General features: G+C 57.9%; 6 protein-coding genes across 6 annotated transcripts in view; 4 read left to right on the forward strand and 2 right to left on the reverse strand.

The window, feature by feature from the left end:
- Window positions 1-794: 794 nt before the first annotated feature.
- On the forward strand, window positions 795-5,577 carry SODALDRAFT_326102 (hypothetical protein). Its single transcript, XM_028610089.1, has 7 exons — window positions 795-1,912; window positions 2,004-2,021; window positions 2,088-2,183; window positions 2,295-3,954; window positions 4,049-4,318; window positions 4,396-4,608; window positions 4,686-5,577. Exons 1-7 carry the CDS (start codon window positions 998-1,000, stop codon window positions 5,348-5,350), a joined length of 3,837 nt encoding a protein of 1,278 aa, XP_028469725.1. The 5' UTR covers window positions 795-997; the 3' UTR covers window positions 5,351-5,577.
- Window positions 5,578-6,502: 925 nt separating this feature from the next.
- On the forward strand, window positions 6,503-10,435 carry SODALDRAFT_3326 (hypothetical protein). The gene is made up of 7 exons (XM_028611757.1): window positions 6,503-7,283; window positions 7,368-7,761; window positions 7,838-7,855; window positions 7,936-8,019; window positions 8,117-9,821; window positions 9,911-10,192; window positions 10,288-10,435. Exons 1-7 carry the CDS (start codon window positions 6,736-6,738, stop codon window positions 10,386-10,388), a joined length of 3,132 nt encoding a protein of 1,043 aa, XP_028469726.1. The 5' UTR covers window positions 6,503-6,735; the 3' UTR covers window positions 10,389-10,435.
- Window positions 10,436-12,196: 1,761 nt separating this feature from the next.
- Window positions 12,197-15,664, reverse strand: SODALDRAFT_326104 (hypothetical protein). Its single transcript, XM_028610090.1, has one exon. It carries the CDS (start codon window positions 15,447-15,449, stop codon window positions 12,234-12,236), a length of 3,216 nt encoding a protein of 1,071 aa, XP_028469727.1. The 5' UTR covers window positions 15,450-15,664; the 3' UTR covers window positions 12,197-12,233.
- Window positions 15,665-15,932: 268 nt separating this feature from the next.
- On the reverse strand, window positions 15,933-21,685 carry SODALDRAFT_286865 (hypothetical protein). The gene is made up of 4 exons (XM_028608558.1): window positions 21,168-21,685; window positions 20,310-20,727; window positions 16,406-20,207; window positions 15,933-16,334 (listed from the first exon to the last, which is right to left on the reverse strand). Exons 1-4 carry the CDS (start codon window positions 21,269-21,271, stop codon window positions 16,024-16,026), a joined length of 4,635 nt encoding a protein of 1,544 aa, XP_028469728.1. The 5' UTR covers window positions 21,272-21,685; the 3' UTR covers window positions 15,933-16,023.
- Window positions 21,686-22,582: 897 nt separating this feature from the next.
- SODALDRAFT_318721 (hypothetical protein) lies at window positions 22,583-24,760 on the forward strand (the record flags this gene model as incomplete). The annotated part of the gene is made up of 4 exons (XM_028609394.1): window positions 22,583-22,673; window positions 22,752-23,085; window positions 23,166-24,111; window positions 24,188-24,760. 4 exons carry the CDS (start codon window positions 22,583-22,585, stop codon window positions 24,758-24,760), a joined length of 1,944 nt encoding a protein of 647 aa, XP_028469729.1.
- A 1,628-nt stretch (window positions 24,761-26,388) lies between these two features.
- SODALDRAFT_3395 (hypothetical protein) overlaps window positions 26,389-27,292 on the forward strand; it is a 1,658-nt gene continuing 754 nt past the window's right edge. Inside the window, exons 1-2 of the mRNA XM_028612862.1 lie at window positions 26,389-26,772; window positions 26,950-27,239. Of these exons, the coding sequence (XP_028469730.1) occupies window positions 26,522-26,772; window positions 26,950-27,239 (541 nt within the window). The 5' untranslated portion in view covers window positions 26,389-26,521. The remainder of the gene's footprint in view (window positions 26,773-26,949; window positions 27,240-27,292) is intronic.

The following is a 27,292-nucleotide window of genomic DNA, read 5'->3' on the forward strand; positions in this document are numbered from 1 at the left end:
ACAACGCGCCCGCGACTCTCACGAACATCGCCTACCTACCTTTTCTTTTTTTCCTTTGTTTATGAGCCTTACACGAAAAGTCGATCCCGGTTATTGGGTTTTGCATGGTTGCGGGATTCCTTTTTTTTTTTTTCTTTCCTCTTATCAACGTCTTAATTTCCTTGACTTTCTGATGAGCATCCATGAGATTCCCCCCTTGACGAGTAAAGAATATCGTCTTCGCCATGGGATTGGAGGATCCTGTGGACGCGTGGACTATAGATTCCTAAGGCTGGGAATCTGGAATACAAAATGCGGATGATGATAGATAGACGGCAATACCAAGCCATTGATAGGTATGCACCAGTTTCTTCCACTCTTCGATTCTGTGCCATTGTGCCGACGTGCCTTCAGATTACGCCGATCATATCACGTGATGTCTAACTGAACGTCGGCGACTTATGGATCTTCGTGATACTTGGAGAGCGGACACGTTCATCCTCCCTTCATTCAACCTTGTTCTCCCATTCTCATGTAGCTGTTTTAAGAACAAAACGTCGAACGTGGGTCATGGACCGAAGAAAGAAAGGGGTTGGCAGGGTGCATGGCTTCTTTGTTCGACGGTGTCACGGGCTGTACTTGGTAATTCTATTATTATAGGTTGGGACTTTCGACAATCCCGTGTTGCACTCTATCTTTGACAGGAGAACAATTTGAACTTGGGACACACCAAGAACAAAGGCAAGGGAGAGCTTTATTACATCTAGACCCTTGGAACTCATTCCAATCTTCGTTCAAGTGTCGGTACCCATGAAACGTCTCCGGATCCGTTTGTCTGTTTGAGGCCCTTGACCGCCTGAGTCCGGACTCCGGAGACGCTCCTTTGATGGCCTGAGAATGGACGAAGGCCACCACCTCGTCTAGCTCACTCACCACCCGTTTCCTGGTAAAGCAACCCTCAGCCATCAACAACCCACCCGTGCGAGCAGAGACCAGGTTCAGACGCCAAATTGAAATCATGGCAACCAAGGCCGGCGAGCAATTCATGTTCAATCTCTCTCAGTTTGACCCCTCGGCTCGCGACCTCAGAAACGGAGCCCACGAATGGGTGCAGCCCTTACTACCGGCTATCCTACTGGACCCAGCTACCGGTGGCGAGCGCATTCAGGATCATCCGGGCAGTCAATGGATCCCCGACGGACCATTACTTGACCGGCTCTTCGCCAGCGAGAAACTACAACTGACGAAACTCTTCGCCGGGCTGCGCACGTGGGAGGCCAAAGTCCTCAGCCAACCCGAGGCGTACACTCCTGCGGGGACGACAGACGGGAATCAAGGGATCGAGGCCTCGCCGCTATTCTGGTTCGACCTGGACTCGATCACGGTGAACGAAAACACGTGGCTCACGTGTCTGCGTCGCGACCGATGGACCGATTTCGAGAGGCCCATTTCCGGCTGGCCGGGCAAGTTCTGGCGTGCCTCGGACGACCAAGTCTGGGCGCTGCTTCGTCCGGTGCTGGAGCTGGCAAATCGGATCATCGTCGCTACGACCAGCCACTACTGGCTCGGCTCGCTGCTCCACCCCGACAGCATCGAGTTTATACGGGACATCTTCCTTTGCAACGGGAAGAAATATGACATGCAGCGATTCAGGGTCATGGCGCGTGAGAACAGGGTCACCGGGGCTGAGGGCATGAGAACCATCGACGCCGCGCTGCGTGATCGCCTGTTGTGGGCTCTTCATGACGAGCACCATTCTATTGCGGTTGGCAGGGCGGTGGCGTACTGCTTCCATGTGGACGAGCACACGGCTTGGGCAAGTCTTGACGTGAGGCTGCTTCGCGAGATCTTCGACAGGTCGATGAATGAGGGGCTGTCCCCGGAACGACGGCGGATCAAGCGGGCTATGGCGGCCTACCATGCAGCAGTGGTGGTAAGTGTGTCCGGAAGATCTCTGGCGCGCCTCACTTTTGTTTTTGCGTCTCTTGCGGGAATATCCACCAGTGCTGACATTCTTCCCCTAGCTTGTCCACGAGTTCATGGTGAGCATTCCTTCCCGCGTATCAACCTCTGGTTCATTTATCTAACATTTATATCACGCCTTGCAGCACGCTGTGACCACTCCTGTTGCTCGAGCGGCTCTTCTCAAGGGGCCGATTCCCCCAGAAGTGACTGAGCGCTATCGGCGTAATATGCGGGAACCTGTGGGTATAACACTTGTGCTGTGTTTTTTTTTCTTTTGTTTTTCTGGTCTCTCCATGTCCATATTTGTTTCCAGACGTCGTCTGCCTGTTAACACGAACACTGTGTTCTAGTTCTTCGAAAAGGAATGGATGTGTGAAGCTGGCGCCTCCTACTCCCACCACGTCTTCGGCACATCTCCCGACTCGAGTCTTGATCTCCACGACTGGCTGGTCATCCTGACGGGCCAGCCCTTCCCGACCAACTACATGAATCAAAATGGGCTCACGTACGGCATAGATGCGCCTCGTCTATGGCCTAGAAAGATCCGCGACTTCTGCCGTCCGCAACCGACTCTATGGAGCAACGCACACCTCTCGGAAGCTTTTTGGACGTCTCGCGTCGGCAAATACGGCGCATCAGGTCTAATGGTCCCAGGGCTCCTGGTCACGCAGGTGTTCCACTACTCGATCCCAGGAGGGACATCCTGGTACCATGCTTTCGATCCCGCCAGGCCCATCGCCGCGACCCTGCATAGCAAGGTCCCGCGCGAAATCGAAGGGAGCTTCCAGAGACTGCTTACCAGCCTCGAGGCGCGGCGGCGACTCTGGTCGCAGTGGCGATCCCCGTGGTACGACGAGGCCTACGCCAAGTGGAAGTTCAGCCCGCACAGCATTGCGCCCTACCGCGAGATGTTCCAGGACGGCGTGGCGGCTTTGTTTCAGGCCCGCGACCTCCGGGCCGCATCCACGTTATTCGGCAAGGCGCTGAGCTTCGTACGGCCTTATCCTTACCCCGCGGCCAGCGAGGACGAAAACGCCTGGCCATTGGCCTTTTGGCGGGTTCTCGGCTTCTTGATTATGGCGGCTATCCCGCATTATACGCATCCCATGACGTTCCAGTACCCGACGCCCGGCTACCCGAACGTATGGAAGTCCACCCACCCGGACAAGGAGGAACGAAGCTTCCAGACGGAACAGATCGAGTACAGCCACGTCTTCTTTCAGAACATTGTGAAACAGGAGAACCCGCCGGCGGTGTACGAGGTCGGCATCACGCGGGAGGAGTGTTTCGCGCAGGCGGCGAGGCAGGCGGAGTGGTACGCAGCGAGCTGTCCGGTGCCCTTGCCCCGATCCTGTGAACTGGCCATCGGGGCGCTGTGGACGAGGCTGCGGGCGCAGGCCGCGCAAAAGCCCGACGGTGAGTGGTTGGACTTTGAGTTCCAGCTGCCTCCGTTCGATCCCTGCGAGATCCAGGACGGGGTCGCCGAGGCGAAGCTGCATTGGCGCGGCGTGCACGGGACGCCGCCTGCGTCTCCCCTGGACGTCAACATGCGGGAAGCGCCGGCGCTGTCTGCTCTCGCTGCCGTCGTGGTTTCGGAGTCCCTTGAGGAACCGCGACGGCGGATGGGGACGCGGTACTTTACGTGGGGGGAGGTGGGTGACCACCAGCCTGGCAAGGAGAGCGGTGACTGGTGGGTTGTGAAGGAGAATGGGGACGACGAGTTTGACGTTTATGATGTCTCGGATGTTGTTCGGGAGTTGCATCTGTCTGACGCGACTGTGAAGCGGAGTGTTGCGAGGAGGACGGGTCGCCCGCATATGTCACTGCGATTGCTTTCTGAGGATACAGAGCTGTCGACCGTTTCGAAGGAGCTGGCTGGGATGATCCGAGGACTTCGGCCCATTGGCCGTACGTTGAAGTACGCGCGTCGCGAGGATGTGACCTTGCGTGATGGTCTGGATGGTCGGCCGGCATGGACAATTATCGGAGGGGACGTCTTTGATATCACAGGTAAGAAAGAAACTACCCCTATTCCCCATCAGTAGGCAAAACAGAAAAATAGTAAACTGCAGATTTCTTTCTGACTGGAAGAACAACATGATAGATTTCGACTTCTTTGAGGGGGAACAAAAGTTGAGAGAACTCCTTCTGAAGCACGCAGGGGGAACAGCTGTCCTAGCCCTCCAAGCAGAAGGACATGAGTGCGTTGAAGTGGCAGAGTTGCTGGCGCCCTGCAGGAATAGGGTGCTACAGCCGGTCGTGCCATCACACAGTGTCGTCAACGACGTCTTCACGGCGGAAGAGGTGGCAGCAATGGGGTTGGATGAGACGGCTCTCTACATTATCATCCACGATGGAGTGTATTCCCTAAGAGGTAGGCTCGTCCTCACCCTGGGATCTCCCCGCCAGGAACTGTACCGGGGCACTGAGACTGACGAGTTTTCAATGCAGACTATGTGGACTTCCATCCTGGTGGCGCCAACATTCTCCGAGAGGTTGCGTTCCGAGATGCTACGGAGAAATTCATGCAATACCACGGACACGAAGAAGATGAGGTGCTGAAACAAATTAGGCACTTCCGGGTTGGACGCATCGTGAAGAGCTGGACGGCAGAGTCCCTGACTTCTACGGAGATTCTCATTATGCAAAACGTGTACGATATCGGTGAGTGCTTGTCTTGTATTCCCCAGGCGTCGGATTCTCTCACATGCCCCCGCCCCTGGCTGACATGTTGGGCACAGGACGGCTCAGTGGTGACGAATTGGAGCAGAAGCTCCGGGATAATCTCGAAGCTTACGCGGGATCTGACGCTACCGAGGAGCTCCGAAAGCGACGGCGCGATGCAAGTGCAAGGTTGGATTTGGATACTGGCCATCCCCTATTCCAGCTCAGTCGACGGAAAGATCTCGTCGTTGGTCGGGTTCTTGAGGAACGAAATGAAACTCCAACCGACCCGATAGTAGCATCCGTGTGCAACACGCCCACGCTTCCCGCTCTTTTTACGCAGCCACTGTCACAAATGGACCGGGGAAGGCAGGAATGGGATCACGACGTGCCGATCTCGGACGATCTAGAGGACGCTCGTGACGCCACTATTGGCCCCGTGGAGAAGCTGAACACCACAATCACGAAACAAGACGTGCAAAGCCTCCTTCTTAGAGGGGAACTGGAGAGCAAGCGGGCATTGGAAAAGGTGGTGCTCGGAGGAACTGATGTGGTCGAATCGGATTCTTGGGACGAAGCGAGGAGGAGGGAAAGAAAACGAGCGGGCAGCGAGCTTGATCTGATAGACGAGATGGAGGTCCGGAGAGCTCGTAGGAGGAGAGGCATAGAGGAAGGGTTGAATCGACTTGGGGAGGTGAAGCCGGGGTTCTTTGGCAATGTTTTTGCGCCATCGTGTAAGTGACCGAAGTTGGAACAGGGTCGGAATCCGGGATAGGCAGCCAGGCTGGTCATCAGCCCGGAATTCAGCATTTGGAGCATTGGCGTTTTACTACTATAGAGTCATTGAGTATGTCGTAAGGGTGTATATGGATATGTAGGTAGATGGAAGCTGTCCAGACCCAGTTGATTATGAAGTTAGAAGTTGGGGGACGGGAGTGCCTTCAGGGGGCTCGGGGTCTCGGGGGTTCAGGGGCTCAGGGGCTCAGGGGCTCAGGGGCTTCCAGGGGAATCATTCGGATTTGATAATCCACTTACGTGGTTAGTAATCGCAAAGTTAATTGATTAGGTACAAGTTACGCGGACCGATAATTCTTCCGGTGCTTCTTTGTGACATTAGATGCCCCTGATCTCATGATTTCTCATCCCTCCTTTGTCTTCTCTCCCCTCCCCCTGCCTCCTCTTCACTTTTTCCACGTTCATCCATGGCACCTGTCGTCAATTTCTCCCTCGATAACTCTTCCCACCTTTTGTCTTGGCTCATCAGTTCGCGGCTTCGCGCTGCAATGGGATCTCAACCACCATCTGTGGCCCATCCGGACTGAGAGTCTAGAGACTCCAAGCGACCAAGCGACCAAGCGACCGAGCCGTCTAGACGTCACCTCCATCGTCTAATCTCAGAATGAGGGCATCAAACCGGTGTAATCAACTGAGATTGTCTGTCTGCACCTTCACCGTGCCGTTATTTGACCAAGTGGTCTCAAAACTATGTGTCCCGACTAGGGAAGCCTTGGCCCTTGGCCCCTTGTTCAGGGGCTATGGCCCATGGGCCGATGCGAGCCCGATGAGGGCGTCCTGGCGAGCACATTCCCAGGGATTCAGCTTCTTTGTTTATTCGGATTCCAGTCTTCCAAGACTAAAAGAAAAAGCCGCTTCCGGATGACACTGCCAACATTCCAAGGACCACATTGACGGAGTCTTTGTTCTCCCTGGTTCATTGTTCCCCAAGTTGGATCTATCATCTACCCATGCCACCCAACGCCTTTGTTCCTGAATTGGAACCGAGCTGTCGAGGCCAGAAGCTCCAGACAAGGAGCAAAGATTGACTTGGACTTTCTCCGATTCGTCTCCTCTGCTCTCTTTCGCACTATCATCTTCTCTTCTTGATTCTTGCCCATCATTATCGAAGGCGATCTGTTCCGTGTTGCATTACTTTTCCCAAGTCTTCATCGAGGGACCGACGGATAGGCTACGTTACTGTTCATTCAACTTACGACGCCCGACCACCTTTACCATTTGCCTCGCTCATTACGGCACTGCCACTGCATCTTATATCTTAGATCACGAACTCGACGAAGACTGTCATCACGGCCCACGGATTTCCTCGCTCGTCACGGTGACTTGAGAGAAATGGAAGACTCTTCGGATGCCAGTCAGGGATCTCCTCCCCCATTGCCCCAATCGCAATGGTCTCGCCGGTACAACATCCCGACACAGGTGCCCTCCGTGGGACAAGGCCTGTGCTGGATGGATCCTCAGTATCCGTCCCTCGACGTCGACACGCTCCAACCGACCAATGCCCCCGGCCCGGGCGAGAAGTTCCCCTGCCCCGAACCCCAAGATATGGACTCCCTGTTCCTGTCGGAGCAGCTCCAAAGCCGCACATACGCCCTCCGAACCTGGGAAGCCGCCGTCCTGACCTCCATGAACCCTTACATGGAGCCTACCGACGAGCACACCTTGGGACGAGACCTCGACCTGGAGCCGAAGAGGTCCTGTACGCTCATCAACGAGTCGGAATGGATGAGCTTCTTCCACAAAGAGCGCTGGAATCTTGATTTTACGAACCCAGAGGTGGGCATGCGATGGTCGGTGGACGACCCTAAAATCTGGCATGCCATGCGGCCGTCCATCGACTTGGCGAATCGCCTCCTCAAGGCGGCTTGCTACCACAAATGGTAACGTTCACCCGCTCGCTCCTTTGGGTGTCTTGTCTTGCTACCTTGTTCTTCTTCTCCAGGCTAACCAGCAGCTGCTTCAAGGATGGCAACACTCATCAACCCCAACCACGTCGCCGCCCTAGGGGATGTTGAGCTGCCGCTTCAAAACCCAGCAGGCCGTAAGGGAAACATTTGGAAAATGCTGGACGTGGATCCCCGGTGTCTCCTGTCGCCCGCAGACACCCTGAATATGCTCAACGGATTGCTCGGGACTGCGCGCTTTGGATTCTTCGACCAACATAACACCCAAGATCCAACAGATGTCGTGGATGCCTACACTTTCCCGTCCCCGTACCCGGAGAACTTCAACGGTCCCGTCTTGACAGAACCGTCACGGAGTCAAATCATAGTCAACGTCGAACTGATCCAGCCACTTCTCGATAATAGTCTTCCTGCTCATACTCGGCGCACAACGCAAGTGGTATTGGGCATCACGGTAACAACATCTGCCCGTTATACTACCCACTTGCAGGACCCCGTCTGCTGACATTGCATATTTCATATCTACATAGCTCGCGCACGAGCTCATGGTTCGTCTTCTTCCGACTCCCCTATTCTCTATTGCCGTACAGCAAAACTCGAAGCTGATATACCCCCTTTCTCTTTACAGCATGCGGTTTTCTTGGAGCAGCTGAGACGCCATATGAGGCTCCCAGTTCGGCCCTATCCCACGCCCCGTTGGTACTATGAAACTGTGAGACCGAGTCTGGGACTCTGAGCTTCCCCTGCCGCTCCGAACTCGTCGCAAAGGAAACCGACTAACAATGTCCACTCTCTCCGACCTTGGGTAGTATGATTACAATGAGAATGTTTATGAATTGGGCGAGTCCTTTGAGAAATCCATCTTCGGCCACCGCTTCAACGAGGCCGGACGACCGCATTCCTCTTCCTGGGTTGGACCGCGTTATCGCAGCCGGGTTTTGTTCCTGCTGGGAGCCTTGAACTGGCCAACCCGTTCTTGCTTCTACAAGTCGTACGGAATACATCGCCATCAGCTGCCCCAATCGGAACGCGCACCAGTACCGTCCATTTATCACTTTTGGCTCATGTCCATGCCGTTTTGGCACAACGTAGTGGACAAGTACGGCCTGGACGCTCTGCGCATTCCCCGGATGCTCCACTCCGAATACGACGAGGGCTACTCCGTTGCTGGCTGGGACCAGGATCCCGGGGTGGGCGCGTCGCCTTTGGCGCCGCCCCTCAAGCGGTTGGCGAGGCTGCTGCACCAGGCGCGACTGAAGTGGCAGGAATGGCGCGAGCCGTGGTACAAGGACTCCTTGGCGAGGTGGCAGCTGACGCCCTACAGCGACGGACGCAAGCGGACCCAGCTCGACTTTATCCTCACCACGCTCATGACGGGGCGCACGCCGATGGACGAGCGGTACATGGTCACCATATGTACCGACTGGATGGAGCCGTATCACTGGCCGAGTAGCCGGCTATTGGTGAACCGGCCCGAAGGCAGAGACGTGGAGGACTACAGGAGGACGGACTGGTTCTACCGGGCGCTCGCGATGCTCATCGCCGCCGCCATCCCTACGCACCCGGAACCGCTCCGAGCCTACGTGACGCCGCACTACCCAGTCGGTGTGCCCTGGTCCATGAGGACGGGTCCGCATTTCTTTTCCCTGGAGGAACTGGGGGCTCGTCAAACAGCCGTGGTGGAGTGCATGACCATGCGCGGGCGTGCCGGGCAGCAAATGGAGCTGCACTATCCCGCATACGGCCTCGAGCCATACCTACCCATGGGGCTCAAAGAATACCGGACTCGCCTGGTCCAGATTGCGAAGGTCTACTGGCGAAACTACGAGCTTCACATGACTGTGGTGCCTCGCGGCCTGAAGACGGCCTTCTCCAACACCTGCGAGCAGCTTCTGCAGCAAATCGAACGCCACGCGGCCCACGATGCCGCGGACAATTTGGCGACCGATTCGTGGCTGGACTTCCCCTTCCGGCTCCCGCCGTATGGCGAGCTAGGAACGACCAGGGTATTCGGGTTCGACGAGGCATACGAGCTGCGGGAAGCGGCCGACGATGACACGTTCGGCCAGGTCGTTCTCGAGCCGGACAACGTCGGGGAGTTGCCCGCCTGGGCTTTCGCGGGAACGGCGAGCAGCCCGCAGGAGGAGGCACCGCTGAATCTGTTTACTATGCGCCAGTTTTCGGTTGCCGAGGTGTACGACTACGGGGAGTCGGTCGGGCGCCCCATGGTCCTCGTCGACAGGGTCAGCTGGACCGCGGTGTACACTTGGCCGGAGGTCGCCCGTTGTCTCGGACTTGACGCCACGGAGCCCTGGGCTCTCACTACGTGGACCCAGGAGGGCCGGTTTCTGAGAGCGTCCGACGCAACGATGTTTCTGGCCCTGGACGCCGCGTCTCGCCCGCAACCCGTCGGCCGACTGATCCGGGTGGTGCGGGAGGAAGACCCGGCGTTGTGGACTAGGACGACCGAGTCGACGTTTGTCACGATCCTCGGATATGTATACAATATCACAGGTAGGGGCCCCCCTGCCGCCCCCGAACCATGACTTGTTTGTCGTTTTTGATTGTCCGTCATGCTGAGCACTAACATGGCTGGCGTATAGACATCAAATTTGGCGAGTCTACACACTCTGAAAGAGAGCTGGGCAGAATCATGCGGAAAATCGCGGGCGGCAACCCCCAACAGGATCTTTTGAGGGCTGGTGTCAATATTGATGCGGTTGTCGACATGCTTGAACAGTACAAGGTGGCGGTTATACAGCAGAGGGTGACTCCAGTGCAGAGCGATCAAGTGTTCACCAGGAAAGACGTCAAGTGGCACAGGCACAGAAAGGCGCACACTGGATTTTATATCATCATACGGAACAACGTATACGACATCAAAGGTAAAGCAAGGCCTTTATCAAGCCACCCCTCCCCTCCCTTGGCCCCCCTTTTTTTTTCCGCGGCCGGCTATTGACACTGAGGGAACAGACTATAGCAGCTTTCACCCCGGAGGGATCGATCATCTACAAGATTTCGGGGGCCGGGATGCCACGAAGGCTTTTGAAAAAATGCACCAGGACCCCGACGGTCTCTTGAAGCGCATGGACTATCTGCGGATTGGGCGCATAGTGGAGGAATACCACCCCGATCAGCTGATCCCCCCTGGATGCGTCAGGCTGCACGACAACATCTATAACATCCACTGTGAGACCCCGTTCTTCTCCTTCTCTGTCTCTTGGGGACCAGAGCCCTCATGCTGACCGGATGGGGGTTTGTGACGTATACAGCCCTGTTGAAGGAGGAGGCGACATCTGGCCTAGGACAGAGGCTACTGCCTTTCGAGGGCAAGGCTCTCAACCCGGAATCGAAACGAACGCATGCCAAGGAGAACGCGGAGCACGAGCTTGCCACGATGCTCGTGCAGAGACGAGAAGCCATTGTGGGCAAAAGGTGGCAGTTTGCGGATCGTGCGATGCCATATATAACGGCGGAGCAACTAGCCGAGTTCTACTTTGACATGGACGTTTTCGAGAAGACTTACAGGCAAGCTTTTGTGGGAGTCGACAGCGTGGATGGCAGCAAGTGTCTGGTCTACGATGTCACAAGTGAGTCTCTCGGATATTATCCCGTATTGTCGTTAATGGGAGCGTTCAGAACTTCAGTCATTCGGGCGAAGCACTGACAGTGAGTGGCAGATGTGATGCGGTTTGGTTCGGAGTTTGAACGAACCCGGTTGAGCCCCTGGATGGGGAATATCATTGAAGACGAGGAGACGGCGGCCTGGGTTCGGGAGACGTTTGACGTCTATATCGTCGCACGGCTGGCCGAAGGGAAGAGCAAGCAGAAAGCAAAGGCGAACCAAGTGGATTGGAACCCCATTCGCAATTTAACAGGTATGTTGCCGTTTTATTTTTTATCCTTCTTTCAACCGTCCAACGCGACGCGAGCTGACAAACTAATAGACGCAGACATACTAGCCCTTGAACCATCAGGGCCTATCGTCTACAGCCAGGCGTTCCCGCATCCCCAAGAGCCACATCCGCTCAACCCGCCGCCCACGCATCCTGAAAACAACGCCGAGGACCCGTTCCAAAAGGGCTTCGTAGAAGAAGGCGAGAGTTACGAAAGGGCGCTATTCGTCGACGAAACGATGGAGGAACTAGCGCGAGGCATTCACGACTGGGACATCTCCGAGCCGTGCCCGCCCGCCAACCGACCTCACCACTTCGCCCCGGAGCCGAGACGCAGCCCGCGCGAGGACTTGGACGCCTTCTACGCTCGATACCGGGGTTCCGACGGGACGTTACCGGTAGACCCAACGCCGCCGGAACCGTGGGGCCCTCACAGCCAGGAGATGGAAATGGCGCTGAAGAGGATAGAGGACCATCAGAGGGGACTGGAGGCCGATCTGGCAAAGGCGCGCCGCTTCCCCCATTTCCGCAGGATGAACGCCCTCGCTAAGAAGGCGGCGGAACAAGCGGCTGCTGCGGAGAAGAAGAAGGGCAAGAGCAAGGTCGTCGTGGGGAGTTTGGTCTGTGAGGAGGAACCCGTCGCTGTTGCTCACATGGCGCTGGTCTCGGCGGTCGAGGAGGAGTCCATTCGACCCCCTGCGGTGGTACGTCGAGCGAAACGACGCCGTGTTGTGTCGATGGCAGAGGGTACTGAGGAGGAGGTTTCGCATAGGCGGAAGAAAGTCCGCGTGTTGACGCCGCTGTCTACGGAGAAATCTGCGAAAAAATAAGGGGGGAAGGCCGCGTTCTTTCATAGACGAGTAGATAGACATGAGATGCAGATAGAATAGGCTCCCGATTTGATTATCAGTTTCTTTTTCTTCGTCTATATCCGAGTCAAGTCTTGCAACTCTATATCGCGGACTTGTTTTTATCTATAACCGTATTGACCTCGTCCCCTGTCCTGCCACACCCCATGGCCCACGACAACTCACTTCTCCAACCCCTCCATCAACCCTTCCAACACCTTCCACCCCTCGCTGCCCTCCCACGGATCCCTCGCCTTGCTCATCACACTGCGCACCGCACTCCGGCCCTTGCTCTTCCACCGACTCCCAACGCCATCGACCCCCTCCCCAAAATTCTCCAGCACGCCCACCAATTCCGCCGTCCGGCTCACGACCTCATCCCACGCCTCGGCATCCTCAAGCCAACTCTTCCTCGCCCCGCCCTCCGCCTCCGCGCCGCCAGCGGGGGTCGAAGAGGAGGACGACCCGGCCAACAAGCCCGAAGACGCAGACGCAGTCCCCATCGCAGCGCGCCACGCCTTCTCCGCGGCGTCGATGCCGCCCTTGTAGTCCCCCCTCCAGACGCGCGCGCGGGAGACCAGGGCCCACAGGTCCGACCGCGCGGTGATGAGCGGGGCGACGACGTCTTCGAGGAGGGAGAGGACGGCGCGCTCGATGCTGCCGCGCGGGGGTTCGTACGGTGTTGTTGTTGTTGTTGTTGCTGTCGCGTTTGCCGCCGCCGCCGCTGCCGCCCCGTTCTCGGCGCCGCGCGCGAGGACGGTGTCTTGGACCAGGGCGCGGAGGAGGTCAATGTCGATGGCGGTCTCGGAGGCGCGGATGCGCAGGATGCTGCGCAGGGCGTGGACCATGTCGGCGTAGGCGGGCGGGCGGGCGCGGGAGGCCAGGGTGAGGACGTTGTCCCAGATGCGCCAGTTGCTGGAGGCGAGGGTGGCGCCGCGCTTGTAGGCCGAGAGGGACTGGGCGAGGAGTTTGGCCGGGTCGCGCTTCGGTTTCGGTTTCGGTTTCAGGTTCGGTGTCCCCTGCGCCGCGGCCAGCTTGACGGATTCGAGGTGCAGGCTCCAGAGGGCGCTGCCGAGGTTGCTCCAGGTCCTGGCGTCCTCGCCGGCGATAGGGTCGCCGGCCGAGGCGATGGCGCGGCTGTAGGCGTCGGCGGCGTCGTCGAAAAGACCCAAACGGAGCGAGATGTCGCCAAAACGAGACCAGAGCTCCGGACTCAGTCGGTTGCATCTTGTGGCGGCGGCATAGGCCTCGCGGGCCTTCTCGAGGCCTCCCGGTGTCTTCTGGGAGAGGTAGTGCTCGCCTAGGGATTTTTGGGCACGGGCGTATCTCTGGTTGGAAACGGACCAGGCACGTTCGTAGTGCGAAGGGTCGGATTCGAGGTCACCCAGGATGCAGAACAGACGCGGCGCGTTGGGCGGAAGGGGGTTGCGTTCCGGGCCGGAGAAGAGGGAGGGGTCGAGACGGGTAGGGTCGTCGGGAAGGACTTCGGCGTCCGGGTCCGCATGGGTGGTGTTTTCGCCTGGCTGCGTGCCGGTTCGGTGGAAGAGGCGCCATCGTATAATTCCCTTGGCTTTTTCTTCTCCGCCGCTGCCGCGACCCGAGCCGTCGGCCTCGGCAGTGTTGGCGGCACTGGCAAGACAAACGGCCACTTCGGCCCATAGACGAAGGCGCTTGAAGATCTCGAGGGCGGAGACGAGCGAGCCGACGCCTACCCAGGAGTACGCGAGCTCGGACTCGAGGTGCCAGCGGGGTGGGGAGGCGAGGGCGTGGATGTAGTCGAGACGGACGTGAGCGGGAGCAGATTCGGTGGGTTGTGGCGCCGGGAAGAAGGACGTTGGTTTGTCGGTGTCGGTAGAAGAAGAAGAATCAACGGCCGGCTTGGGCTGTTCGCGCTGGTCCGGCGCGGTGATGGCAATAGCTGGCACGTCTGCCTCCTTCGTTTCGTCAGAACCGCTGGTCGTGGCGGGATCAGAGGAAGACGACGAGGAAGACGACTGGGAAGCCTGCTCGGTGTCGGTGTCGACAATGACCTGGTCCACAACGGCCTGCATCTGGAGCACACCCCTTTCGATGGTGCGGCTGCGATGCACCTCGATTCGCGATCTCACCAGCAATGCCTGGGTATAGACCTGCCAGTTGGTCGACTTGTCGGTGATGACGCGGACGGCATACGGCAGAACCTCCTCGGATGTCAGCGTATCGACCGGTGAGAACGAGTCCTTGATGGTCGCTTCGGTCAAGAGGATGATCTGATCCAGCGGCGAGAGCTGCGGCTGGTTGTCGGGACTCAAGTCGGCCAGAACGGGAGGCAACGTCGACTCTCCTCCCGAGCCATGGCCGTTCGTCCCGTTGGTCCCCTTGTTACTAAACTCGATGTTCTCGAGCAAGGTGTCGTCGTTCAGAAGCAGCGCTTCCGGTCTAGCCTCTGCCTCTTCTTCTTCCTCGTCGTTTTCGTCCGTCCCCTCGTCACCAACTCCACTCTTGGCCAACACCACCAACTGGCTGGTACTCTTCTCCTGCCACCTCGTCCGCTTCCCCAGCGCACCCGACAGTGCGTAAGCGAAGCCATTCAGCCTAGCCGCCTCCGCAACCGCCTCCCGGGCCCGATCATCCCGCCCCAGCATGACATGCACATTCGCCGCCTCCAGCAAAAACCGCACCTTCTCCTCGCGGGACCACACCCCCGCCGCATCGCCCGTCAAATCCCAAACATCCTCCCCCTCCCCCTCCCCCTCTCCGAAAAGCTGCGCCCTGACCACCCCCAGCGCGTCGACAATCTCCTCGGCGAGCGAGGGCACGTCGATCCACTGCGCCGCCTTGGAAAAGTGCGTCCCCGAAAGCGAAGGCTGCGCCAGCAGGCGGAAATGCCACACGAGGACGCGGAGGCGCAGCCAGGCCAGGGAGACGCGGCCGCCGCCGATGGGTCGGGACACGGGAGCGGTCGAGCGGCGGACGACGTGGCGCGCAAAGGCGAAGAGCTCGATGTGCGGGATGTAAGGGTAAGGGGAGACGCCGTCGACTTCGAGCGAGGCGATGCACGACGCGCGGAGGCGCTTCGATTCCGCGGCGGTCGAGGCAAAGAGGGACGATGTGAGGTTGGATTTCGCGGCGGGTTCGAGGGCGGGACCCGTGACGTTGATTTGGAGGAAGGCGTTGAAGGCTGCGAGGCCTATGGCGAGTTCATCTTCGGCTGCTGGGGGCTCGCTTCCCCCAGTTTCTTTCTCTTCCTTCTCCTTCTCCTTCTCGTCTTCGGTTCGAGGGCCTTGTGGGACGGTATTGGAGCCGAGGAGTGTCGTGGTGAAAGACTGGACGAGGGTTCTTGCTGATGGCTCAAGGAGTGTTTCTATGTATGCACCAGCCTCTACCCTGGCGAGTAGGGAGTCTGATGAGCTCGCCATTTGCTTGTGTTGTACCTCGAACGGTTGATATAGTTGAAAAGAATCGAAAGCCCTGCCCTGGAGTGACAGCAACGGCCAACGATCCAATGCCGCGAACAGGCAAAGACTCGGGTCAAGTTTGAAGTCTGCGTGAGGCTTTCGAAGGTCAGACTCGGGACGCAGGACTCGGGACGTTGGGAATTGTTGTGGTTATTGTGCTGGCATGACAAGCCAGAATATAATGCGAAAGGAAAACAAAAAAAGAAGAAGCTCAGAAGCAAAAGTCGGCGATTTCCCAAAATCATGGTGGGGGCGGGGTAAATTTTCGTATTTGTCACCGAATGACTAATCCAGCTACCCCTCCACTCACCGACATCACCGACCTCCGTCCTCACCGACCACCGTCCTCACCGATAACATTCTGTCCCATCACCATCTCACAAAAAAACACACATGACACACACTCGAAACAAGAGAGGAGATCAGATGAACTGATACATGCCACTGCTCATTGATACGCTACCTTATGGTAAGAGGATACGTAAGCTACATCATCCATGACGCTGATAACGCTGCGTGCAGGACCACACGAGCCCTAGTTCTTCTTGCCGCCCTTCTTGCGACCCGGCACCACCTTGAATCCCGCCCCCTGAATCGCCGCCTCCGACGTCGCCGACTCCCGGTGAGATCCCTTCTTGGCCACCTCATTCCACCCGCCCGTCCCGCCGTTGCTCTCGCCACCGCCCGGCTGCTTCTCCACAATGCCCTGCTCCGCCCGCCTCTTGCGCCGCACAAACTCCTCCGCAAAGTGCTGCCCGTTCATCGTCTTGCTGTTGGCGTACACCGCGTCGGCGATCAGCGTCGGGTCCAGCGGAAGGATCACCAAAGTGGCCGCAAACGTCTCGACTGTTGATCTCGGTTAGCACATTACACGAGAGAGAAGGAGAGAAGGGGGGAGGCGAGGGTAGACTGCGTACTGTCAACTCCCGTAATACCCCGCGACAGCTCGCGGTGCAGCCACTTGCTAAACTCGTCCATCGCCGCATCCGTCTTGGACCCCGTCCCTGGCGTCGACATGGCCGGCTTGCTTATCGCCTTGACCGGCGTAGCCGCCTTGCCGTTATTGATGCTGACCGTTCGGCTGGGCGTCTGAGCCGCAGGTCCCGTCGGTGGCGCCTTCACCTTGCCGCCCGCCCCGACCGTCGCCCAGCCGCTGCCGACCGCCGCCGGAACCCCACTTGGAACCTGCGGGAATCCGGGCGGGTTGCTGTTGTTGCTGCCGCTGCCGCTGCCGGCGCCACCGCCAGATCGGGGCGCCAGGTCGGCGTACCGTTTTGCCCCCACCGTATTGATGGGAACCGCTCCGCTCTGTGCCGCAGCTGCTCTGGCCTTCTCCTTGCGCGCTTCCTCCTCACGCTGGATATCCGCCAGCGTCTTATGCTTGGTGGTGCTGGCCGCACCCGGTGCCACCTTCACCGCGCTCGGCTTGGCCCAGGGGCTCCCGACCGGGACCGGCGACGCGCTGCCCCACGTGCTGGTTGTCGGCAGGCCCGGCGTCGAAGCCGCCACCTTCTCGCGTTCCCGGAGCAACGCCGCTTCTTGTTCCAGCTGCGCCCGACGAGCCGCCGTCGCCGCCTCTTCCGCCTTGGCAGCGTTGCGCGCCTCGATTTCCTGAATCTCCTTGAGACTAGGCCCCTTGCGCGACCCGGAACCCGAATCCTTAGCCCACGGCGCCAGGGGGGGAGGTTCGCTGCCCGAGGACGCGTCTGGCGTGCCCGACTGCGACCGGCTGTACTGCTCCGGAAGATTGGACCGGATCCTCTGCGCCGTCGGTGCCGGAAGCGGTGTTCCCGACTGAGAAGGAGGGGGCGGGAAAGGCATCGGGAGACCCGCCGCCGCCGCCGCCGCCGCAGCTTGCGTCTGTTGGACCTGTTGAGTCAACGAGAGCAACTGCGTCTCCCGCGCCTTCTCCAGCAGCATCCTAGTGGTGTTGTTGTTGTCTTGTTCCGACTGGTGCTGGTGCTGGTGCCCCTGCGCCTGCGCCTCTTCCTTCTGGGACTGTGTGTGCGCCCCAGCCGTCGTGCTGGTAGTATCGTCTTTTTTTTCCCTGCCGCTCAGTTGAGAGGCACCAATGTTGTTGTTGTTGTCGTCGTCGACTTGTGCCTCCTGCTCTACTTCACGCTCGTGCTCGGCCCGAAACTTCTCAAATTCTTGCAAACGCTCGCGAAATCCCTCCTCATCATCGGCCAGTTGCTCCGTCCCAGGGAGGTTGGAACGCAGCTGGCCCTCGTTTCCCGCCGGTCCGATCGGTTGAGGGGGGAAGAAGCTACCGCTGGCCCCGCCCTGGACGTTAGCCAGCATTTGCCGCTCCGTAGCGTTCAGTGTCGCCAAGTCGTCTTCGCGAAACGCATCAAGGCTCGGCCCCAAAGGGCCCCGCGAGCCACTCGGTGGTGCCACCACGCCGTCGAAGAAGGGAGCCCCGGGCGCCATGCCTCCGGCGCTTACGGGGACTTGCTGATGAGAACCGCCGATGGGCGACGAGATGCTCCCAAAACTAGCTTGGTTCTGGAGGCTGTGCGTGCTGGAATGGTGGTGCAGCGACGTCTGGAGCCCCGCCCCCGGCTGCATCCTCCCGATCGCCTGCTGCCGCATCATCAGCTCGCGCTGCTGCGCCATGGCGAACTGTTCCTCTTGCTTGCGCCGCTCCAGGTTGTTCTGTTCCTCCGCCGTGAGCGTCCTGCCGTAGCTAGGGAACACGCCGCTAAGGGGCGGTATCACGCCGCCCGGTGTCCCCGCCGAGAAGGGCCCGGGCTGGTTCGGCGGGGGCCCGTGAGCAACGCCAATCTGGGGGACGAGGAACGGTTCGCGCGAGTTGCCGATCCGACGGATTAGCTGGCCCAGCGGCTCAAACTCGGGATCCTCCACCTTCTTGACCCGGAGATCGGCCGTGAAGAAATTCGCCTTGTACCAGTCGTTCATCTCGAGCCCCGTAAAGGGACCCTGCACCTGACCTTGCGGATCAAGGTACACCCATCTCATCCGATCAGGCATGACCATCTGACGGACTTGGGACGTGGGGAGATCGGCACTAGATGAGGGGCCCGGGTAGGACGGCGTTTGCGCGCCAGGTGTGGCACCGTGATGCGACGTGTCTGGGGCCGCACTGCCGAACATGTTCAACGCCCGGTGGTCGCCCGGAGGCGAGAACAAGTCGTCAAACGCGCCGCGTCCCGCGCGCATCGGACTCCCCGTATCGCGGTGCTGCGGCGTGAAGGTGTTCCTGCCGATCGGAGCCACGGGATTATGGCCCTGGGCCTGCCGTACATCGGGTAGCGAATCGCTCAGGTGATCGTGTTGTTGCTGTTGCTGGTCGTGGGCGTGCATCTGGGCCTGCATGGCGGCCGGGAAAAGCGACCCGAGCTTACTGCGTCCCATGGATCCGGTCCCGCCGATAGGTCCGGCGCTGGGCGGACCGAAGATGCCACCGACCCCGCCGACTCCGCCACCACCCATCGACAAACCGGGAGACTGCTGCACATCACCTCCCATGGGGCTGAAAAACGAGTTTCCGAAAGCGGACGCGAAGCTCTGACGTTCTCGATCCGGCGTCGTTCCCGAAGGCCCGGGCGCCGGCCAGCCGCTCAAGCCCGAAAGCGACGGGTATCCCTTCGGTCCGGCGCTCGACGTCTGGCTGCGGTCGCTCCCATCAAAGGCGGCATGGGCATGGGGGTTGTGGGAAGGAAATCCGCGCGACAATGTGCCGAAAGTAGAAGCTTGCTCAGAGCCGGCGGCGCTCCCCTGACGCTTTTCGCCGGGGTCGTCATGTTCCTCGTCTCCCCGGTCGGCGGCTGCAGGCGGGCTTCGGTAAGGGTTCGTCTCGGATGGACTCACAGGGCCCTGGTCGTGATGATCTCCCTGGTGGCCTCCATGGCCACCGAGATCGCCGACAGTGAGGCCCGACATGCCAAAGTCGCCAGCCGAGCCCTTGACAGGGGTCTCGAAGACGCCAATGTTCGCAATGTAATTCGGCATTGGGGGCGGGCTGGTGTCCTTGGCGCCACCGAGGGCAGCGCTGCCGGAGGGTCCGTCGTCGCCGAAAGGATCCGTGTCGGTTCTGGGACGCGGCCGCCAAGGGAGGCTGAGGTCCGGGTTCGTGGTGGCGGCCGCGGATTCGCCGGACTTACCGGCCATACCCTCAGAGCCCTCCTTGGGAATGAGGTTCGCGAACCTGCTGCCACCCCGCGTCGCGCTGCTCAAGCTGGTGGGCGTGGCTAGGGAGAACTGACCAAAGCTGCCCACTGCCGAGGAAGGCTGAGGTTGGGCGGAGGCGGTCTGGCCCCACAGGGAGCTGATATTAGAGCCTCCCATGGTGCCGGTCGTATTGATACGGGACAAGCTGCCAAAGCCAGGGCGGCTTTGAGGAACAGGAGTCTCCCGAGCAGGCGTCTCCCGTGTCGGGGCGCCGCCCTCTTCTTCCCCCTCCTGTTCCTTCTGTTCGGTGCCTCTGCGACCAAGTAAGAAACCAGGGTCGTCGCGAGGGAAGCGGCCTGTACTGGCTGGAGAGGATAGGCCCCCGGTCGTGAAAGGATTCGAGTCGATCGTTTCTCGGCGTCGCGTACCGGGCCTCGAGGCCGAGGTGGGTGACGTTAGGCCGAAGGCGGATCCTGCGCCGTGAGACAACGAAGCCTTGCGGCCGTTCACGGCACCACCACCACCCTGGGCGTTTCCGTCCTTTTGATTCGGTGGTTTCAAGGGCGAATTCACGTCGGATGCGAGGGTCTATAAAGAAAAGGAAACGAAGGAAAACCAACGGTTAGCCACCGAATGCATGCATCTCTCACTCGCTCTCTCTCTCTCTTCTGGTCACGTGGTGGCGCATACCTCCTTCTCTTCGGCGGTGAGACTGCGGGAACTAACAGGGGAATTGGTGGCAGCGGGAATCCAGCAGCTGTTGGGGTCTTGGTTTGGCTGCACATGCCCGGATTTACCCCGTCCCCGAGACGAATTCCCGTTCACCTGTCCAGGGACCCAACCGGGCTCGCGGATATCGGAAGAGTCGGTCTCAGCGGGCATGTCGCGGAAGATGTCTAGAATGGTTTGCTTTGGGTAGGTGGTGGACTGAGGTGCGAAGTCCTCACTCGCTACGCTAGAACCGACCGCGGCAGAAGTGGACTCGGCATTCGATGCGTTCGCTTGCAAGGTTTGTTCAGACGGGTGGGCAGACTGAGATGATTGACCAGGAGTAGTGGAGGTTCGGCGGAAAGTCAGAGTACCGTTGGCTCGTCCTTCTCGTCGAGTCCTACAGATGTTGGGGTTTGAAGGTTAGTTGGACTATTCACACAAGGCCATCTTATCTGAGGATAAAGGGGGGGATGTCGAGGAGAAATGGGCAAGAGAGAGGGAGAGAGAGAGAGGGAGAAAGAGAGAGAGAAAGAGAGAGGGGGGGAGAGAGAGAGACCCAGTTGACAGGTGTCGAGGACGATGTCCAGGCAGACCGTGTCGGGGAAGAATACGGCAAGATGGCGTCTTCGGTCGAGGAAGGGCGTGTGCAAAGGTAAAAAAGAACAAGAGAACACGGGAAGGAGACGTGCGCTGGACAAGACAGGTGACCAGTGCACGAAGGTCTAGGCTCAAGGGGACAAAAGGCAGCGGCGATGGGGGGTGATATGATCGAGGACAAAGGTGACATGACAGAAAGAAGAAAACGGGAGAAGAGGGAAGGGGAAATAAGGCACATACCAATCTCCACCTCCTCCGCGTGAATCTCCACGATTCCCTCTCACGTCACGGTTGGCATTTTGGCCGGCAGCGGCCGAGGCAAAGCTCGACGGAAGATTAGGCATATTGGGGGTGGTGTTTTGGAATAAGGACGATAGACGTCTTTGAACGATTGAGCAATGTGGTTGGTGATGGGACAGCGTCAGGCAAACTAGATGATTCCTGGGAGGCGGCGGGATGAGCGTCGGCAAGACAGGGAATATCTAGAGCGAGTGAACTATGTTCAGGTTTTGGTTCGCGAGAAGATGCGAGGCTCGAAGGCAATTGCGGTGGCCGAAGAGACGAAGAAACGGGATCGGCTTGACGGGGGGGGAAATGGATAGATAAATCGCTGTTTGGCCTGCTGGCTTAATTGCGTAGACGTGTCTTTCGTTCAGTGGCGTTCGGGAGGGTGTCTTGATTGATCGTAAAGTACGAATAGTTTACGACTGGGAAGATGTTGTGGGCGTGACGGCGACAAGTGACGTGGTGGTTGGAAGTCGTCAAAAAGAGAAAAAAAAAATAAAGGGAAGCTTTTTTGAGAAGGGGAAAAAAATCAAAAGGGTTAGGTTGGGAAAATTGACTGGTGCTCTTCGGCCGGGGAGGACCCACCATCGCTTCTCCTCCCCAAAATACCAAAATACGACGAGAGTGCCGAAAATGGAGTACACTGTGCGAACCTTCAGGGACGTACGCATGTTTGGGCTTTTGCTAGCAGGAGGACACGGGTACAATATGATATGGGTTAACATTTAGATCGGGCGCTAACCTGATTCAGCCATCAGGGTCACCTTGGTCTTCCGTCACCATCATGACTGGGGGGATTATATCACGTGATTGATCAGGTGAGCTCACAGCGTGGATATTCCCCGAGATCCTCTCAAATTACCCACAGGACTCGGACATCGTCGACGTTATTCACCCAAATAAATTCCGTGGTTGCCTACATTACGGTTACTTCCTAATCACTTTTTATGGACAGAAGGCAGGTACTTCTCTCCTGCTCCTGCTCTCCATAGTCACTGAATGCCAAGCGATGATCAGATCATACGTCATGATTTGTCCAGCCCCCAAAAGGAACAATTCCATCCTATGATTGGACCATGGCGATGCTCCCGAGTGCTGTATTCCGTACCCGGGACACTGTAACGCAGGTAAGGCAGGTACAGTAGCTCCCCAGCTCCAGCTTTCAGCTCTCTCTCCAGGCGAGACCTCCTCCAGGTGATAATGTCGTTTCTTTTCCTACTCGTCTTCCCCCGCCTCCCCTTTTGTCCCCCCTCCCCCCTAAACCAAATTTCTCCTCCCCTTTCTCTAATCCCTATTTATTCTGGTTCTTCGTTCGACAGACTGTCATCCGGCCAAACCAATTGGCAATTTTTTTGACCGGCAACAAAAACATGCCCAGGTCTAACTGGGTGTCCCGGGTCGTGGGCTGGGATCGTCCCCGCCGTGAACAACCAGCTTGGTTGCATGGAGACCGCCAGCACCGTCAGTTCCATGTCATTCCCTTGTTTGCATGATGGCGTCTTCTGACGGGACGCAAACATGGTGTTGTTGGCTGTTTAGTCCTCCCAACCCATTCCCACACCGACCGTCACGTCGTGTCTACCATCCCCGCCGCCCAGGTAACCAAGGTCGCTCTGAAGTTGCGCCACCTCGTCGAGTCGGCCGTCCCCTGCGACCTGGATGAATCCGAGATCACCAGGGCGCACAGCAGTATCATCACCCCCGAGGTCGTGCAGGCGGCTAAAGAGGCTGGAGGGTCAGAGTATCGCGCCTGTGTCGTCTTCTGTCTCCTCATTTGCAAGGCCTGGTTCAGGCAACAATCTGTCGTCGAGTTGTGGGATGCCGATCTGCACCGCGGAAGGGAGGTCGCCTGCGAGGTCATTGCAAAGAAACTGTACGAGTTTTTTTTTTTCTTCTTTTCTTTCTTCCCTCCCCGCCCCCTCTTCTCTTCCTGGCTAACGAATAGGGAAACAGAATCGAGACCGAAGACGACACGTCCTTCCTCCTACACAACATCTTGCTTCAGCGCTACTCCATCCTCGTTGACGGCGAACCCACCTATCCCGCCAACGCCATTGAACGGGCCGTCGACCTCCACGCCGTCGACGTCATCACCTCCTCTGGCTACCAAAAGTGCGTCGACCACCTTTGGCGCGGGTGGTTGGTGCAGGACGAGGACAACCCCACCACCTTCGTCGACTACGCCAACCGGGACAAGATCAGCTTCTTCACCCACCTCGACCCCGACCGAATCCGTGTCCCCCGGTACCAGAACGCCACCCAGCTCCTCGTCACCATCGCCTTCCTCGTCCTCTTCACCGTTGCCGTCAACACCCCGAACCCTTCCGGCCGGCTCGACGTGGCCGAGGTGCTGCTCTACCTCTTCACTCTTGGTTTCATCTGCAATGAGGTCACGAAAGTCTACAAGGCCGGTTACCGCATCCTGGGCTTCTGGAACGCCGTCAACGGTGTCCTCTACACCCTCATCACCGCTTCCTTCGTGCTGCGCATGGTCGGCTTGGGGCAACCGCTGGACCATGGCCACGAGGACCCCGCGCACCATCGAGAGTTTTACCGAACCTTGAGCTACAATTTTCTCGCTTTCAGCGCGCCGCTGTTTTGGTGTCGCCTCCTGCTGTATCTCGACACCTTCCGCTTCTTCGGCGCCATGCTGGTCGTGCTCAAGGTGATGATGAAGGAGTCCCTGATCTTCTTCGCCCTATTGGCCGTAGTCATTGTCGGGTTTCTACAGGCCTTCATCGGCTTGGACATCGTGGACGACATGGCTGTGGACGAGTACGGCGTCATCATCAAGGCCATGGCCAACGCCGTCATGCAGAGCCCCGAATTCGATACCTTTGGCAGGTTTTCGCCCCCGTTCGGAACCCTTCTCTACTACTTCTTTACCTTTATTGTCATGGTACGTACAACGCTTGTCCTTCCTTGACTTTGACGCAAAAAAAAAAAAAAAAAAAGGCTCACGCGACTTGTACCAGGTCATCTTGCTCAACGTCCTCATCGCGCTATACAACTCGGCGTACGAAGACATCTACCAGAACGCCGACGCCGAGTTCTTGGCTCTGTTCGCCCACAAGACGCTGCAGTTCGTGCGCGCACCAGACGAAAACGTTTACATCCCGCCCTTCAACCTGGTCGAAATTGTCCTCATCGCCCTGTTCGGTTGGTGGATGCCGGCGGGTCGCTTTGAGCAGCTGAACGACGCCGTCATGTCGTGCTGCTACGCGCCCGTCATGGTGGCCGCGGCGGCCTACGAGTCGAACGTGGCCCGCGCCATCCATCGGAACCGCGCCCGAGGCGGGTCCGGCGACGACTACGACGATGTCGTCGACCACGAGTGGGAGCGGGTGGCCTGCGCGCCCGAGACGCAGGTCGATTTCGAAGCGGAAGGGTGGGATAAGGTGTGCGAGGCGGCCAAGTCGGACATCGAGGTCGAGCCGGCCGTGCAGGAAGTGCGCCAGCTTCGCGCCGAGGTCGAGGAGCTGAAGCGCATGCTCGCTGAGATCTCGCGCGCGGTCGGGGCGGCGGCGGCAGGGGAAGAAAGCAAGTAAAGCTGCATGGAATGACTCTGACCTTTGCAGGGGGTTTGCTGAAGCCTGACGCATGGCGGCGACTGACGAGCGTGGGCTGCGTGGCGGTGGTTTCTCCTATTGGTGGCATGATTTCTTTTGCATTTCTCATGATTGAGCGACGGCGTTATGACTGGATATATTCGAAGTGGTGTTACGGTGTTACAGTCCCTACTGTAGGTACAGATAAGAACAGCAGGGGAACCAGTGGTCCGAGGGAATGTGTCACATACCACCTGTCCATCGGATTCGTCTCTCGTCCCACCCGTTCGTCAGCTACCAGGAATCTGCGGTGGACGGAAACGACTGATGTTTTCCGTGTATTCCAAGTCCCAATAGGGGTTCAATGCGTCAAAAGGGATCCGTCGCCCGTCTTGGCCACACACTCTCTCACTGGTTCTGGCCGCATGCCCGTCATTGCATGCGTTGACGGCATGACCACTATTCTGGGGGCGTCGTCGGTCTCTTATCAATGGTATCATTGGGAACGACTGGAATCCACACCGCTTCATGTCACCGTTCACGACTCCTCGACTACACTAGACGTCCGATCATGAATTATACGACACAAGTTCAATTCTTGTTTGACTATCAATGCATATATTCGCCCCTCCAGTGAGAAACATGGATGCAAAAACAAAACGAGAATTCTTCTTCACCACAGCAGATAGCAGGATATCATCACCGCACCTTCTTCGAGTGTTCCCTTCGACGTCGATACGCAAAGCAGGATTCTTTTGATATCATCTTCCAGAGCTGTTCTACCCAATACTACCATGCGATGGAAAGAGAGAGAAAAAAAAAGGGGGTGCACGGGTAGAATCTTTGGGGAGTCCTTCGCTTGGCCTGCTATAGCGGACATGTAGCCGCATGTCGACTACGGAGTGCCGCTCCTCAAGAGTTTTTTTCCGCCCCCATCTCCCAGGTCACGGGAGCTACAACGCAGCACAGCCGGCTGGGATGGATGATGTGGGCGCCATCCATTGGGTATCTACATTGAGGCAGACAGTACTAGATGGTCAAGCGTCAGGCCAAAACCGCGACGCGGTTTTGGGACTGTCTATAAAAACGCGTAGTCAAGAGACCAAGCCCTGGAGATCACATTTCCCTGTGATTTGTCTTCACATCTCTGAGCTTCGATGCATGTCTGCTTGAGACGGTTTTCTATCATCCCTCATCCCTGTTGTAAGTAGCTTCCATGATTTACCTTTGCTTGACTCGGAGGGGAAGACCCCTTACATTCCCGGCGATTTCTCGAGCTCCGTCGCCCCTCATCACTCGAGTCTCAGGTCAAACATCGCCTTCATCTCCAAGTCCAAGTGCGAGTCGACAGGGCAAAAGGATAACCACGTGATTGATGGACATCTGAAGCGGCTTGTAACGACTATTGTCGTTCAACAAGTTAATACCATTACCCACCTCCTTTCGCTCGATGACTTTTCCAAAAGGAAAAAAGAAAAAAGAAAACTCCAAAGAAAACGCCTTGCTAACCAGCTGCCTGCTGCAGGTCCGAGAGAGAATTTGCCGAATCCCAAAAGCCCAATTCCCGGCCCCGTCTGCCGTCTTTCATGCTCGCCAGTTGCCTCTTATCCCGGGAATCCCGCCGAGAACAGCTACTTCAACCTCACCAAGTCCTCAGAGGAAGGATAAAAAGAACCAATAATGCAAGAAATCAAGGGAATCACATCATTCGAATTATAGACCGTCCTTCTGCCTTGTTCTTAAACAACCCAGAAAAGAAACATGGAAGCAGCTCATCTTGATTTTATAATAAGGGATTCAGGGGAGGGAAGACAGCGTACTGGGAGATCTAAACACGCCGTGCCTCGAAAACGACGACATGGCTCCAAGGCTCATCCGGCCCGAGCCCCTAAGCAGAAACCCGCAAGCCTTCACCTCAAATGTCCCTTCGCCGAGAGATCACCGTATTTATATGCACAAGACCCTCCATGGGCCTGTTCCGCGAGTGCATATGAGGACTTGTCCAGCTGGCGGTACGAACCACAACAGGCTTGCCGCCCGTTTTCACTTACCCCTTTTCTCACCCACCCCTTTTGCTTCCAACCCACTTCGAAGTACTCCGACATGGACAGCTGGCAGTCTGTGCCAGAGGCAGAACTCGAGACTGAGAGGTGCTGAAAAGCCTGAAACTAACTCCCCCTCTTCGCCAGGGACCATGTCAAAAGAACGCACGACCCCCGCTACAACTGCGAGTGCGGTGCGCGCCACCAGGGCCGGGACGACAGCGTCGCCAAGTTCCAACAGAAACACGCCGAGTGCCGCAGGAAACACCCCCCTCCCGCCCCGCCTTGCGGGTTCCGACCCGAAATCATGACGCCGGCGCAGCACGAGCGGTACCGCAAGCTCGACTGGCGCGGGAAGAACAATGTCCCTATTCACGACAAGGTCCGGAAGGTATGGGAGGCTCTTTTCCCGGACGAGATGCTGCCAGATAACCTATGTGCGTCGATTGGATCCGTCTCCTTCCCAGGTTTCTTTTCTTCCCCCTTTTCT

Source organism: Sodiomyces alkalinus (genome assembly GCF_003711515.1).
Source record: "Sodiomyces alkalinus F11 unplaced genomic scaffold SODALscaffold_1, whole genome shotgun sequence".
Classification (NCBI taxonomy): domain Eukaryota; kingdom Fungi; phylum Ascomycota; class Sordariomycetes; order Glomerellales; family Plectosphaerellaceae; genus Sodiomyces; species Sodiomyces alkalinus.